Source organism: Toxotes jaculatrix, chromosome 16 (genome assembly GCF_017976425.1).
Source record: "Toxotes jaculatrix isolate fToxJac2 chromosome 16, fToxJac2.pri, whole genome shotgun sequence".
In the NCBI taxonomy this organism is placed as follows: Eukaryota; Metazoa; Chordata; class Actinopteri; family Toxotidae; genus Toxotes; species Toxotes jaculatrix.
In genome coordinates, this window is record NC_054409.1 from 7,455,647 (window position 1) to 7,471,610 (window position 15,964).

At 40.5% G+C, this 15,964-nt stretch overlaps 1 protein-coding gene across 1 annotated transcript; it reads left to right on the forward strand.

Moving 5' to 3' along the window:
* The first annotated feature begins 511 nt into the window (after positions 1–511).
* LOC121195671 (coiled-coil domain-containing protein 152-like) lies at positions 512–15,814 on the forward strand. The gene is made up of 8 exons (XM_041059293.1): positions 512–574; positions 1,872–1,977; positions 8,291–8,359; positions 8,725–8,789; positions 9,865–10,000; positions 10,315–10,442; positions 10,881–10,985; positions 14,842–15,814. Exons 1-8 carry the CDS (start codon positions 512–514, stop codon positions 14,968–14,970), a joined length of 801 nt encoding a protein of 266 aa, XP_040915227.1. The 3' UTR covers positions 14,971–15,814.
* The last annotated feature ends 150 nt before the right edge of the window (positions 15,815–15,964 follow it).

Consider the following 15,964-nt stretch of genomic DNA (forward strand, 5'->3'; position numbering starts at 1 on the left):
TCCTGAATTATGTGAAAGTGAGGATGCATGAATAGTAAAACGACTCATTGGGTGCTAAATTACTGACATGCATACATGTCTGCTTGTACAGACAAACAGACATTTAAATAAACTGCTCTTTGAAATATATTTCACTTTTAAGTCGTATTTTCTACACGACTTTGCCCGGAAATGATTATTAAAAGTAATTAAGTACAATAAAATACTAAATTGCCTAAAAATTGCACTTGCCTGACATACTGAACTTAGTAAATTTAATCAGATATTTTCAATCTCTGCTCTTATTGTTTGTAAATAAATAAATAAATAAATGAATGTGCATGAGCACTCTGCGCGCGCACGCTAAGGACCTCGTGTAGTGTAGTGTAGTGTAGCGTCGCGTGGCCTAACAGCGCGACTTGTCAACAGAGGATTTTCTTTCTTTATCTAGCTTAACGTTAATGTTGCTTTTAATGAAACAAAATTAGACGATAATATTACTCTTCGCGACAGTACTTTTTGGACCAGTACAATGACTAAATTGAGCTGTGTTCATCTTGACCAGCTAATGGAAAAGTTTGCTCAGCTGGAACAGGTAAGGTTGCTAATTCATCGTTGGCTAATGATGGTTGTCCGTGCCATTTGATGATTTAATTGCTAGTTTTTCAGTCTGTGCCACTGTGTGAGATTAAAGAGTCAAAAGTAGGAGTGGTAACAACTTCAAAGAAGGTAATTTACTTTTAACGTTACTAACGTTACTTTTTGTTTGTTGTTGTTTTTGCTGTTTTGCTTTTTATTTAATTGTACGGTGTTTGTCTACTGTTCGATTTCAATACTGTCAACACTCCACAATGATAGTGCCCAGTATTGTTCGGTTGTGTTATATTGTTAGTGCATTAGTAAGTGTACCCACATACCTCCTTGAGGGGTCATTATGGAATATTTCATTTTTAAGTCGTATTTTCTACACGACTTTGCCTGGAAATGAATAGTAAAAGTAATTAAGTACAATAAAATACTAAATTGCCTAAAAATTGTACTTGCTTGACATACTGAACTTAGTAAATTTAATCGGATATTTTCAATCTCTGCTCTATAAATGAATGAATGAATGAATGAATGAATGAATGTGCATGAGCACTCTGCGCGAGCATGTTAATGACCTCGTGTACCGTGGGCTAACACAGGGCGACTTGTTAGCTAGCAGCTAAAGAGGATTTTCTTTCTTTATCTAGCTTAACGTTAATGTAGCTTTAATGAAACAAAATTAGACGATAATATTACTCTTCGCTACAGTACTTTATTCCTTTTTGGACCAGTACAATGACTAAATTGAGCTGTGTTAATCTTGACCAGCTAATGGAAAAGTTTGCTCAGGTAGAACAGGTAAGGTTGCTAATTCATCGTTGGCTAATGATGGTTGTCCGTGCCATTTGATGATTTAATTGCTAGTTTTTCAGTCTGTGCCACTGTGTGAGATTAAAGAGTCAAAAGTATAAGGAGGAGAAACACAAGTTAGAGTAAATTGTTCCCATGAAGATAATTATAGGCGGTATGTAGGAGTGGTATCAACTTCAAAGAAGGTAATTTACTTTTAACGTTACTAACGTTACTTGTTTTGTTTTTTACTTATTTTGTTGTTGTTGTTGTTGTTGTTGTTGGGTTTTTTTTGGCTGTTTTTCTTTTTATTTAATTGTACGTTGTTTGTGTACTGTTCGATCTCAATACTGTCAACACTCCACAATGATAGTGCCCAGTTATATATGGTTGTTATATTGTTAGTGCATTAGTAAGTGTACCCACATATCTCCTTGAGGGGTCATTATGGAATAATGAAAGGTCTGTTTTTGAAGTCTGGACTATTTTTGCTGGGCTTTACTTTTATCACATAGAAAATTATAGAGGTTAATGGCAAAAACAACATGTCGGAGATCATGCTGGAGGATGCCGACAGACTCGTGAAATTCCACCTGACCAAGGAGAAAAGTCTGATTGAGGGTGAGTGTTTGGCTTTAAATTTTAAACGCTAGAGGTTCACGCTTACTTTGCTGTTCTGTTGTTGTTGTTTGTTTTTTTTTCTTTTTTTTTTTTCTTCGTTTGCCTAAATTTGATTCAGTGTGATTCTCGATTGCTGCTTGTTTGTCTCCCTCTGCTGGTGGTTTTGCCAAATGACAGTCCTGACTGTCTGGTTTTCGGTTCACTTTGCTGTTCTGTCGTTTTTTTACTTTTTGCTTAGATTTGATTCAGTGTGGTTCCTGATTTGCTGTTTGTCTCTTTCTGCTGGTGGTTTTTCGTTTTAGGAACTCAAATCCTGAATTTGTTAGGGAATCTAGTTTCTACTGTTGCCATGCAGGTCAAAATGAAAACTCAGATAAACTACCTAGTAACAATGAGTTGATGAACTTGTATGTATGTACAGTTGAGGACAAAATTATTAGCACCCCTGTAGTGTGAGTACCAGAAGTGCAATACTCAGTTTGGTCCATAGGTGTCACTGTAGCTTTGTTGTGTTATTACTGTGTTGTGCTAGAGAAATATACAGCGGTAGACTGACAAAACATAACTTCGTCCACTTCATATATTAAATGGTGTCAGAAAAGAAACTTGAGAAAAGAGGAAGAAAATGGAGCAGATGAAACCCCCGAACTCACTAAGTCTAGAAGTAAGTCTAGCGGAAAATTGGAGGGTCTGGATCCAGATGTTTGAACTTTTCCTTGTCGCTGGCGGAATCGATGAAAAGTCCGATGCAGTGAAAAGAGCCACGTTCCTGCATGTGGCCGGGGACGAAGCAATTAAGGTATTCAACGCGTTTAACTTCGATTAGGACGTCGATGACTACAATGTGTTGAAAGAGCTGTTCAGGCGACATTGTGAGCCAAGGAAAAATGTGATGTATTTGAGACACCTGTTCTTCACACGAGTGCAAGGAAAATTAGAAACTGTTGATGCGTATGTGACTGATTTAAAGTATAAAGCGAGATACTGAGTTTGAGCATCTTACCGACTCACTGATCCAGGACAGAATCGTGTGTGGAGTCATGGATGATCAAGTTAGAGGACGACTACTGAGAGAACCTGACCTCACGCTACACAAAGCAATAGACATTTGTAGAGCCAGTGAGTTAAGTCAGAGTTAGCTGAAAAGTCTACATGAGGAGGTTGAAATTCCTGTTCATAAAGTCACCAAGCAAAAACAACATGATAAAAAGAAAGATAATGGTGCCACATCACAGAGTATACAGATGAGAAATCAAGGAAACACCAGATGTGGCTACAGGCATGAGCCAAGGAAATGCCCTGTCTACGGACAAGTGTGCAAAGCCTGCCACAGGAAAAATTATTATGCAAAAATGTGCCATTCACGAAGACAACCAGATAACCATAAAGTGCAACAGATAAACAAGGCAGAGGCAGATGATCAGGAATTCTTCATTGGCTCAGTTCAAGCAGAAAAACACAACCACCCAGTCTTGCAGATTAATGCTGTGGCAAAGAAGAAAGAAAAATGGCATGAAAATCTGATCGTCAACAAGACAGTTCTAAAAGTCAGGCTGGATACGGGAGCTGATTGTAACGTCGTTTCCATAGGTGACCTCAGGTGATTGGACAAAAAGGTGAGCAGCTCTCACTCCAAGCTTGTTGCTTATGCAGGCCAACAAATTCAAGCTAAAGGAAAAATCATGTTGACATGTCAGTGCAAAGATAAAAACTATGATGTGGAGTTTGAAGTCATAAAGAACAAGGCACCAGCAATTCTGGGAGGAGAAAATGGGTCTTGTCAAAAGACTGCATGTGCTTAACACAGAGAGTGACATTCTTGGTGAATATGAGGATCTATTCACTGGATTAGGCTGCATACCGGGTGTGTACCACATTAAGACAGATCCAGATGTCACTCCAGTTGTTCATACACCCAGGAAAGTGCCTGTCGCCCTGAAAAACAAAACTGAAACCCAGCTGAAAAGAATGGAAAGCTTAGGTGTGATAACCAAACAAACAGAACCTTCAGATCTGCATTGACCCACAAGACCTGAATACTGCCATGAAGAGAGAACATCATCCACTGCGCACAATTGAAGAAGTGGTTGCTGAAATGCCAAATGCCAAATTCTTTTCAGTTTTGGATGCAAACCACGGATTTTGGCAAATCCAGCTAGATGAAGAAAGCTCTCACCTGTGTACATTCAACACACCAACTGCTAGAGGCAACTGCTAGAACGCATTCGAATCATCAATCTGAAACTGAACAAAAGTAAGTATAAGATAAGAATGACTGAAATCACTTTTATCTTTTTTTTATTGGGGGACAGAGCAACAACAGAGTTTTGACAAACTAAAAGCTCTCGTCAGCCCAGTACGATGTGTCAACAAGCCAGTTACATTATCTGTTGATGCCAGCTCTGAGGGCCTAGGAGCGGTGCTACTTCAGGAGGGACAGCCAGTAACATACAGCTCCAGTGCATTAACTGGCTGTCAAAGACGTTATGCCCAAATCGAGAAAGAACTGCTTGCTATAGTGTTTGGTTGTGAGAAGTTCCACCAATACCTATATGGAAGACATGTCCATGTAGAAAGTGATCATAAGCCACTGGAAGTGATATTCAAAAAAATCACTCCTCAGCGCCCCAGCCAGACTGCAAAGAATGCTCATGAGGCTACAAAAGTACAGTCTGGAGGTCAAACACAAACCATGCAAGGAGATGCATATCGCTGATGCTCTCAGCAGAGCATTTCTGGAAGAACACAAAGGAAAATTCCTTGATGAAGAACTGGAAGTCGACTTTGTCAACCACCAGCTCCCAGTGTCAGAAAAAAAATTGTAGGAGTTTAGAAATGCAGTGGATGAAGATGCTGTGTTGGGACTGGTTGCAGAAGCAATTCAGAGTGGTTGGCCAGATAAACAGAGACAACTTCCAGACAAAATCAAACAGTACTGGACATTTAGAGAAGAACTGTCTTATGTCGATGGACTCATATTCAAGAACTCAAGGTTAGTAGTACCACACACACTGAGAAGTGAAATGCTCAAAAAAATCCACGAGTCACACATGAGTATAGTTAAGTGTAAGGAGCAAGCCCGTGATGTACTGTACTGGCCGGGCATGGCCAAACAGAGGAAGTTGTGGCTCATTGTTCTTGTGTGTGTATGTAACACACACAAGAACAATAATCCCAAAGAGCCACTTACGTCACATCCAGTGCCTGAGAGAGCATGGGCGAAGATAGGTGTGGATTTGTTTCACTTCAGTGATGCAGAGTTTTTGCTGTGTGTGGATTATTTTTCAAAGTTTTCAGAGCTCGTCAAGCTGAGTGGAACCTCAAGCAAACATATCATCATTGGACTCAAGTCTATATTTGCAAGGCATGGTGTGCCAGATGAGTTATTCTCAGACAAAGGCAGACAGCTGGTGAGCCAGGAGATGGTGGACTTCAGCACTGAGTGGGGTTTCAAACACACCACCTTCAGTCCGACTTTCCCGCAGTCAAATGGGCAAGCTGAGAGGGCTGTCCAGACAGTCAAGAACCTCCTGAGAAAAGCACAGGACAGTGCTGGTGACCCATACTTAGCCCTGCTGGAATACTGGAATACACCACTGAGTGGGGTTGGCCTCTCACCTGCACAAATGCTCATGGGGAGAAGGCGAAGAGAAGAAGGAAATCAAAATTACCGGTGACAAAGACATTGTTACAGCCGGCTCTCTATAAAAATGCCAGGAGTGACCTTGTGAGTAGACAGCAAAGACAGAAACAATGACCAAGGAACCAGGACACTGACTGATCTCCAAGATGGTGAAAATGTGAGGATTAGACAATGCAGCAAGTGGGAACCAGCCACTGTGATGAAGAAACACAACCTGCCAAGATCCTACATAGTCAAAACTCCAAGTGGACAAGTGTACAGGAGGAATTGCAGACACTTGCTCAAAACTAAAGAGACTTCTTTCCCAGGGACACCTGATGACACTCCATCAGAGCACCCATGTCAGGTGGTACAAGACACTTTGCCAAGTGCTGATCCACCCAGTCCCACTCAAGACTGTTCCACTCTACCACAGAGTCAAGAAATGGTGGCTGACGATACTGTATGTACAAACAGCCCTGTGACAAAAACAGGCTGTGGAAGGCCTATAAGAGTGCCACAATGTTATCTGGTCTAACCAGAACAGGCTAACTTAAAGACTGTTATGAGCTTAGTTCAAGGTTTGAGTAAAGAATTGAAAAAAACAAAACAAAACACAGGTTTGGTAAGTGTTACACACTGAGCTGTTGTGTACCGAGTGTGATCTTTTTACAATTCAGTCATGACGTTAACATACGGATATGTTTTGTTTAAATTGAAATTCATCTTGTTATGTTAAGATCACTTGCTCTTCTGACGTGCAAGAAACTGTTCAGAATCTGATCAGTAATGTCAGATGGCATTTTGGTTGGTTAATTAAGTCTAATCAGGACTATAGTGTGTTTTATAGTGCCTGTTTGTTAAACATGGTTGGAGGCAATATATCGCCTGTTGTGCCAATATTCTGCAGACGCTGTCGGGGGGGGGGGGCGGTCTTGAGAGGGATATATAGTGTATTGAGTACCAGAAGTGCAATACTCAGTTTGGTCCATAGGTGTCACTGTAGCTTTGCTGTGTTGTTACTGTGTTGTGCTAGAGGCTAAAGAATAAAATATACAGCGGTAGACTGACAAAACATGACTTCGTCCACTTCATATATTACAACCCCTATGAAATTTAAAATTTTGTCAAAATTTTCCCAAGTGCTTCTTTAACAGAGCAAGGAATTTCCAACATAGCATTTCTAAACATACTAGTTTTCTTTAGAAAGCATACATTATTTCTATTTGCACGCAATAACAGAACTATTTCAGAAAAAACAAAAATTACCAGGGTCATTATTATAACCCCCCTTAAGAACTGACTGAGGGTTGTCTCCCAATTTACACACTGTATAAAAACCTCAGTACAGGTTTTAGCTGTCACTTAAGAAAGCATCATGCCAAAAACAAAAGAAGTTTTTTTCTCAAGTTTAGACTTGAGAAAAAGGATTATTGATGCTCACAAAGCAGGAGAAGGTTATACAAAGTTATCACAGCGTTTCTAAGTGTCAAGAACTGGAGTGAAGTATCATCAAGAAATTAAATGAGAACCACACAGTACAGAACAAGCCTGGCAGAGGTAGGAAGCAAAAGATTTCAAAGACTCTGGAAAGAAAACTAGTGAGAGATGTGTGTTAGGACCCCAGAACAACTGCAGAGACACAGTGAATGACTTAGCCAAGTCAGGAATTGTAGTCTCAAAGAAGACAATCACTAGAGCTCTGCACAGGAATGGACTGCGAGGTTGCAGACCAAGAAAAACTCCACTCCTGCAGAAGAGAGACCTTCAAGACTGAAGTATGCTAAGGACAACCTGGAGAAAGATTATGCATACTGGATGCATGTCCTTTGGTCAGATGACGGAATTAGAGCTCTTTAGCCATAGAGATGTTGCTTATGTTTGGAGAAAGAAGGGAGAGGCGTATAACCCAAAGAACACCATTTCCACAGTGAAACATGGTGGTGGAAGTATTATGCTGTGGGGATGCTTCAGTGCATCTGGAACTGGGAATCTCGTCAAGGTGGAAGGAATTATGAAGAAAGAAGGACGTGAAGATTTTGAAAGAAAACCTCAAGCAGTCAGCAGCAAAACTGGGTCTGGGTCGTCACTTTGTTTTCTAACACGACAACGACCCAAAACATACGATGCTCCTGGTGAAGAACTACCTCCAGAAGACCAAAGTGAACGTTACTGACTGGCCTGCACAAAGCCCTGACTTGAATCCCATTGAAAATTTGTGGGGTGAACTGAAGACCAAGGTCCATGCCAGAAGGCCCTCAAATCTGGAGGAGCTTGAGAGATTTGCCAGAGAAGAATGGGCTGGGATTCCTCAGGAGACGTGTCAGAGACTTGTTGAAAACTACAACAAACGACTGCAGGCTGTTATCCAGCAAAAAGGATACACAATTGACTATTAGCATCAGGGGGGCTAATAATTTTGACCCTGGTAGTTTTTCATTTTTGTGAAATTATTTAGTTTCTACATGCAAAGTAAAATAATGTAAGCATCCAAAATAAAGCTAGGATGTTAGAAAAAGTTATGTTAAAAATTCTTTGCTCTGATTAACAGCACTTGGGAAATAGTTTTGAAAAAATGAAATTTTCATAGGGGGGCTAATAATTTTGTCCTCAGCTGTATGTATGTATGGCATCTAAAAAAATTAAACCATCAATGACAACTTGCTAATTCTATTAATGAACCTTTTGCAGAGAGAGACAGCCTTATCGTCACAGTGAACGGACTGCAGCAGACTCTTCAGGAGCAGTGCAGCCTCAGAGGTAACTATCATTACCAGCTGAACAAATATATCTTTTCTAAAATACCAATAATGAAATCCTTGGTCATTTAAAATACAATAGTCTTAGACAGGAAGAAAGCATGTGTTTGGACTGGTTCTTATGCGCTCACCACAGTGGAGCTAAAGTTACAGAAGAGTAAGGTCTACAATAAACAGTCTTCTGCTACTAAATATAATGATGTTGCTGTTGTTGGTGTCATTTTTTAAGTGAGAACTTCTCTTGTAATGTTAAAGTAATGTCCATTTATTAATACTCTGAAGTACCACTCTTAGATACAGTAATTTCCTTGTAAGGATTTTAAGGATCTTGATCACGTAAATATTCTAAGACTGTTCATGTTGCAGAGGAGAATGAGAGGCTGAAGAACGATATGGCGGACATGAAACGACAGAACGAGAGAAACGCAGAGGTGAGGACTGAAGCAGGAGACAGAATGTATCTGACCTTTTTTCACAGCAGACATTTTGGCTGGCTATGGCAGAATAAGCACAGGTATTTCTATTACAGGTGTTAGCATGCACGATATCCATCAATGTCACGAGACTGAAACAGCTAAGTGGAAATTAGCCATTGTTCATTTTATGATTTACACCTCTGCTTTTCCTGCTGTGACGTGTCAAAATGTCAGCCATGAAGAAAGCATGTTGGAACAAATAAACTGAACATAGTAGTGAATCATGAGTTGTGCATGTATTTTTATTACCATAGATGGTCTGGGGACAAGTTGTCTCTAATGTTGTCTATATAGCATAATATAAATATTCACTATAAGAAATGTATCTGTTGTAGACTGTGTAAAGGTCTAGAGTCTGTTTGGGGATCACTTCTGTTTGATTTATCTACCAAAATGTTCATTATAAATATGTACTCTATGCATATACATATTAAGTTTTATGAGCAGCTGTAGTGCTTGTGGGATTTTTGCCATGGTTCCACCTTTCAGGCCAAAACCACCTGAGTGGTGGAGGCCGTAGGGTCTAACAGGAACCTCCACTCTCTACTCATGTGCACAACATAAACCTGCTCATCTGCTGCTCTATTTTTGGGGAAAAAATGTTTATAATTTTTTTTTTTTTTTTTTACATGTGACATTTTGCACTTTTATGGTGACTAAAAAAATGTTTAATCTAAAATATTTGCTTTGTGATTTGTCTTGTGATTCATGGTTAGAGATAAGAAGAATGATCTCAGTTTTTTATAAGTTAGTGCTGGAAGAATGCAGAAATTAAGGCCACATGTTTAATTCTCAAACTCTGTACACTCATTAGTCTATAAAGTTTAGTTTGCTTAATATAAATGTGAGTAAATAAACAGCACAGACATATACATTTGTTTTGTCAGATCTAAGCATTTTTTTCTGGTTACTCCAAGTTACAGGCCAATAATAAATATGCATTCTTACCAATATTTTAATGGATTGTGCTGACTTTCAAAGCTCTAGCGTTGGTCGGTGATCCGGTACGTGGCTTGTGTGTTGTCGTCAGGACAGAGAGGCTGAGGTTCAGCGGCTGATCAGTGAAATGAAAACAGAGGAAGAGGGACACAAGAGGGAGCTAGAGGCTGTAAGACAGCAGTGCAGAAGAGAGGTGGAGCAGGCTCACAGGGAGGGTTTCAATCAGTGTAAGGCCTCACCACTCACTCACTGAGTCTGGACTACACTTTAATGGTACTTGTTAACAACAGTGACTGTAGTTAAAAGAAAAAAAAAATTCTGTTTTTGTTTTTCTATGATGCACAATTCAACTGTTAATTTGACTTCAAATTTTCAGTGAATCATTCGAGTGACATTGTTAGAGTTTTATAACATCTAACAACGAAAGGCGACAGCATCAGAGCAGAGCAGCAGAACAGAAACTTACAAAGCCAACAAAACAAGTACATCAAAGATTAATCTGTAGTTTGCTGGTGCCTGTTTTTGTTTTATTTCCTGATAGTGGAAGCCAGAGATGCTGAAATAAAGATGCTACTGGAGAAAAAGGATCTGAATCTGGAGGAGATGAAGAAGAGGCTGAAGGATCAGGAGAGGGAGAGGCAGAGTGAGCTCCTGAAACTACAGATGGAGGTAAATGGAAAGTTGTGATGATGTCTTTGACCACCTATATGAAAGCAGCTAACTCAGGACACTTTTACAGGTGTTTATAATGATCATGTTTCACATGATTCTGAAATATGTGTGTATGTGTAAAAACAAAAGCTTGCAGTATTTCACTGGACAATTAATGCTTTATCACAGCACAGGAGTTACTGAAAGTTTTTTAAGATTTGTAAGTACAGGCTGGAATTGGTTATTTTCTCCTCATGAACTTCAAAGTATAATAACTTGCCGTTTAATCTGTAGGGTTACATCTAGTTTCATGTCTGGACAACATGACTCAATCCACAGCAGCCTCAAGTTTTTTTCAGAAACACAAATGAACTAAAGTCGTAATGAATGATTTCTTTGTTTTTTTGAGTGGCCAGTTTTTGCTTTACTGGTGTTTTACTCTGTGTGTTTTGGCAGTTTGGTGCAAAGTTAGCCAGAGTTCAGAGTGCAGCTCAGTGGAGCCAGCAGCAGCAGCAGCAACAACATGGCTCCAACCTTCTTCCTCAGAGTGTCTTCAAAAGGGTGAGCAACCCACACCGAATGACCACTCTACCACTCTAATGTCCTCTTGCTTTCAATACACAGTGGGTACGGAAAGTATTCAGACCCCCTTATATTTTTCACTCTTTGTTATATTGCAGCCATTTGTTAAAATAATTTAAGTTCATTTTCTTTCCTCATTAATGTAAACACAGCACCCCATATTGACAGAGAAACACGAAATTGTAGAAATTTTTGCAGATTTATTAAAAAAGAAAAACTGAAATATCACACGGCCATAAGTATTCAGACCCTTTGCTGTGACCCTCATATATTTAACTTGGGTGCTGTCCATTTCTTGATGATCCTTAAGATGGTTCTACACCTTCATTGGAGTCCAGCTGTGTTTGATTATACTGATTGGACTTGATTAGGAAGGCCACACACCTGTCTGTGTAAGACCTTACAGCTCACAGTGCATGTCAGAGTAAATGAGAATCATGAGGCCAAAGGAACTGCCTGAAGAGCTCAGAGACAGAATTGTGGCAAGGCACAGATCTGGCCACTTAAGGTTCCTAAGAGCACAGTGACCTCCATAATCCTTAAATGGAAGACGTTTGGGACGACCAGAACCCTTCCTAGAGCTGGCCGTCCGGCCAAACTGAGCAATCGGGGGAGAAGAGCCTTGGTGAGAGAGGTAAAGAAGAACTCAAAGATCACTGTGGCTGAGCTCCAGAGATGCAGTCGGGAGATGGGAGAAAGTTCTAGAAAGTCAAGCATCGCTGCAGCCCTCTACCAGTCGGGGCTTTATGGCAGAGTGGCCCGACGGAAACCTCTCCTCAGTGCAAGACACATGAAAGCCTGCATGGAGTTTGCTAAAAACACCTGAAGGACTCCAAGATGGTGAGAAATAAGATTCTCTGGTCTGATGAGACCAAGATAGAACTTTTTGGCCTTAATTCTAAGCGGTATGTGTTGAGAAAACCAGGCACTGCTCATCACCTGTCCAATACAGTCCCAACAGTGAAGCATGGTGGTGGCAGCATCATGCTGTTCAGCTGCAGGGACAGGACAACTGGTTGCAATCGAAGGAAAGATGAATGCGGCCAAGTACAGGGGTATCCTGGACGAAAACCTTCTCCAGAGTGCTCAGGACCTCAGACTGGGCCGACGGTTCACCTTCCAACAAGACAATGACCCTAAGCACACAGCTAAAATAACGAAGGAGTGGCTTCAGGACAACTCCGTGACTGTTCCTGAATGGCCCAGCCAGAGCCCTGACTTAAACCCACTTGAGCATCTCTGGAGAGACCTGAAAATGGCTGTCCACCGACGTTCACCATCCAACCTGACAGAACTGGAGAGGATCTGCAAGGAGGAATGGCAGAGGATCCCCAAATCCAGGAGTGAAAAACTTGTTGCATCATTCCCAAAAAGGCTCATGGCTGTATTAGCTCAAAAGGGTGTTTCTACTAAATACTGAGCAAAGGGTGTGAATACTTGTGGCCATGTGATATTTCAGTTTTTTTTTTTTTGATAAATTTGCAAAAATTTCTATAATTTCATGTTTCTCTGTCAATATGGGGTGCTGTGTTTACATTGAGGGGAAAAATGAACTTAAATGATTTTAGCAAATGGCTGCAATATAACAAAGAGTGAAAAATTTAAGGGGGTCTGAATACTTTCTGTACCCACTGTAGAATTTAATTAACAAGTGCAAAACAAATTGAGGTGGTAACCAAACTGTAACTCAAGTTCTTGTTGTGCAGAAGCATACAGCTCTGGAAAAAATTAAGAGACCACTGCAAATTCTTCTGAAATCTCTATCTCTTCCTGTGTATGTTGAATTGCAACAGAAGCACAACTCAGTCTACTTAATGAGGTGCTGATTAGGTGATCACCTGAACCAAATCCTATTAAATGAGGAAAAGTATAAAAACCACTGCTGTGGTCATCACTCTTGCAGTAGGACCGGCTGGATGGCAAAAACAGTGCTAGTAGTACCTAGAAAAGTAATAGCAATCAAAAAAATAACTATTGACCATGCCAAAAGAGTTGAAAAGAAAAGTTTTGTTTGAGGAAAAGAAGGGTTAAATTCTGGTTTTACTGGCAGAGGGATACAGTGAGCGTCAGGTTGCTTCCATCCTTAAAATTTCTAAGATGGCTGTTCATAAGAACAAGGTCAAGCAGCAGACACTGGGGACAACAAAGCTACAGACGGGCAGATGGTGAAAACGGCTCTCCACGGATCGGGATGACCGTCAACTCATTCGAATGTCACTCAGCAACCGTAGGATGACATCAAGTGACCTACAAAAAGAATGGCAAATGGCAGCTGGGGTGACGTGCACGGCGAGAACAGTTCAAAAACGACTCCTAGGGGCAGGGCTCAAGTTGTGTAAAGCTAGAAAAAAGCCCTTCGTCATTGAGAAGCAAAGAAGAGCCAGGCTGAGGTTTGCAAAAAGACCATAAGGATTGACCATAGAGGACTAGAGTAAGGTCATCTTCTCTGATGAGTCCAGTTTTCAGCTTTGCCCAACACCTGGTCGTCTAATGGTTAGACGGAGACCTGGAGAAGCCTACAAGCCACATTGTCTCGCACCCACTGTGAAGTTTGGTGGGTGATCAGAGATGATCTGGAGGTGCTTCAGCAAGGCTGGAATCAGGCAGATTCATCTTTGCGAAGGACGCATGAATCAAACCACGTACAAGGTTATCTTGGAAGAAAACTTGCTTCCTTCTGCTCTGACTATGTTCCCCAACTCTGAGGATTGGTTTTTCCAGCAGGACGATGCTCCATGCCACACAGCCAGGTCAGTCAAGGTGTGGATGAAGGACCACCAGACCAAGACCCTGTCATGGCCAGCCCGATCTCTAGACCTGAACCCCAATTGGAAAACCTCTGGAATGTGATCAAGAGGAAGATGGATGATCACAAGCCATTAAACAACGTTTAGCTGCTTGAATTTTTGCGTCAGGAGTGGCATAATGTCACCTAACAGCAACGTGAAAGACTGGTGGAGAGTATGGCAAGATGCTTGAAAGCTGTGATTGAAAATCAGGGTTCTTCTACCAAATATTGATTTCTGAACTCTTCCTAACTTAAAACAGTGAGAGAAATGTTGTCAGTAGTTTATAGAATAAAACAAAAATGTTCTTTTTACTCAAACACATACCTATAAATAGTAACATCAGAGAAACTGATAATTTTGCCGTGGTCTCTTAATTTTTTCCAGAGCTGTATGTCGTACGTGCCGGAGTGATGACAAAATCTTGAGTTTAACTGATATTACTGATGTTTGATCCTGCAAGATGTTTTGGATTTGCATGTGTTTGCAAGTACGTCCTTGGAGTGAAACTTCGGCTGAGAGCAGACCAGAGTCCCATTAGATCTGAGTGCATGTCTCATCCTATCAGTCTCCTTCTTCTAAGTAACACCAGGCTTCTTCCCAGCATGCTCACTCAGCTTTTTCATTAGCCCTAATGGGCATTCACACCTGTGAGAAGCCGCTCTTTTTCTTTTTCTAATCATTGTGAATTGAATAAAAATGTAAAGACACCACCTTTGGGTATTGGACATTGTGATATGTATTTTTCATTATTTTTGAATATTGTAGAGTTGAATAATTTCAGAAATCATAAACAATAATGAATTTGTTCCATTTGTTCCAGCCCCAGAAGACAATGGATTAGCAATTACTGAACAGAGAACACACCACATGGAAACAGTCTGTGCATACAGACAGCCATTTAGTGTCGTATGCCTTGTTTATACTGCCTTTATCCTGTGTGTGTGTGTGTCTGTGTGTGTGTGTGTGTGTCTGTGTGTGTGTGTGTCTGTGTGTGTGTGTGTCTGTGTGTGTGTGTGGTTTAACTGTGCGTGTGTGTGCATCCTCAGAAGCTGCAGTTCTTCCAGGAGGAGAAGAACAAGGAGATTGTGGCTCTGCGTCAGAGAATCAAAGAGCTGGAAGAGAACCAGCGAGCTGGCGGCCTCAACGACAGCCGCCTGAAGAGGAGAAAGATTTAATTTGTTTAGAGGCTAACAGTGCTAACAAGCAGCTGACCTGTCTGCTCTGCAGGTTCATGAAGCCTCTGACTCCCAGGGGGCAGGAGGAACTGAAGTGTTTTCAAATGTCTATTTCAGTTTCATTCAAAGCAAATCGCCTCAGATTTGTTGACTTATTTAACTTTACTGCTTCTCATGCACTGTCATACCTGACAAGATTTACTGTTTCACCGCCCTGTTTGCAGGTGACCAGTGTGCAGAGAGTACATTTAAATACAGGTCGTATTCCTGTCTAAGGCTTTAATCCAATCAGACGCCTGCAGGGAGGGGAGAGAGGAAGCTATCTGATTGCTTCTTCTGTGTAGATGCACAAGAAACAAGCAGATAGCTGGAAGTCCAACCCCATTCAAGGAATTAAACCTATTTATCTCCTTTCATTCAAAGAAAAACAAAATCATTTAACTCTGACTCATTTCCTTGTTTGTTTTTTCAGGTTCCTTGAAGTCAAAGTTGTTTTCTACTAATTTTGACGTTTTGGAAAAACAGACTTCTTGAAGTCTGCTTTTTGGAATTTGTTTTCAGTGATTTCTTTGTTGTTTCTGTTTAGGAAAGCAGAGGTCTGCAATGATTTGCTTTTCTCTTGTCCACTTGAGTAATAATAAGAATTCATTTGTATACACTGCTTTCATTGAGAACATGCATAGTAATATAGTCATCTTTACTGTCTTTCTTTATTGATGTGTGCTCAATACTGTGATCTGTTTCACTGATTGATGATACAGCATTTAGAATAGGTTTTTTTTTTTTTTAAACACATATTCTAGATTTTGGAGGCTATTGGTATTTGGGAGTTGGGAATTTTTTTATTGGAGCAATATTGAGCTGATAAATTGTTTTTAACATTCCTTTATAAATGTTTGACGTTTTAGAATTTATGCTTACTGGCTCTGTTTGCAGAATTAGATGAGAAGGTAGAAGGTTGTCACCACTTTCATGTCTCTATGCTGAATATGAA

Bases quoted from the DNA above. Each gene is read 5' to 3' on its own strand.
- LOC121195671 (XM_041059293.1), top strand. From the start codon at position 512: ATGACTAAATTGAGCTGTGTTCATCTTGACCAGCTAATGGAAAAGTTT. The intron at 8,360-8,724 runs GTAACTATCATT...TTCATGTTGCAG, and splicing joins GGAGCAGTGCAGCCTCAGAG to AGGAGAATGAGAGGCTGAAG. The intron at 10,986-14,841 runs GTGAGCAACCCA...GTGCATCCTCAG, and splicing joins CTCAGAGTGTCTTCAAAAGG to AAGCTGCAGTTCTTCCAGGA.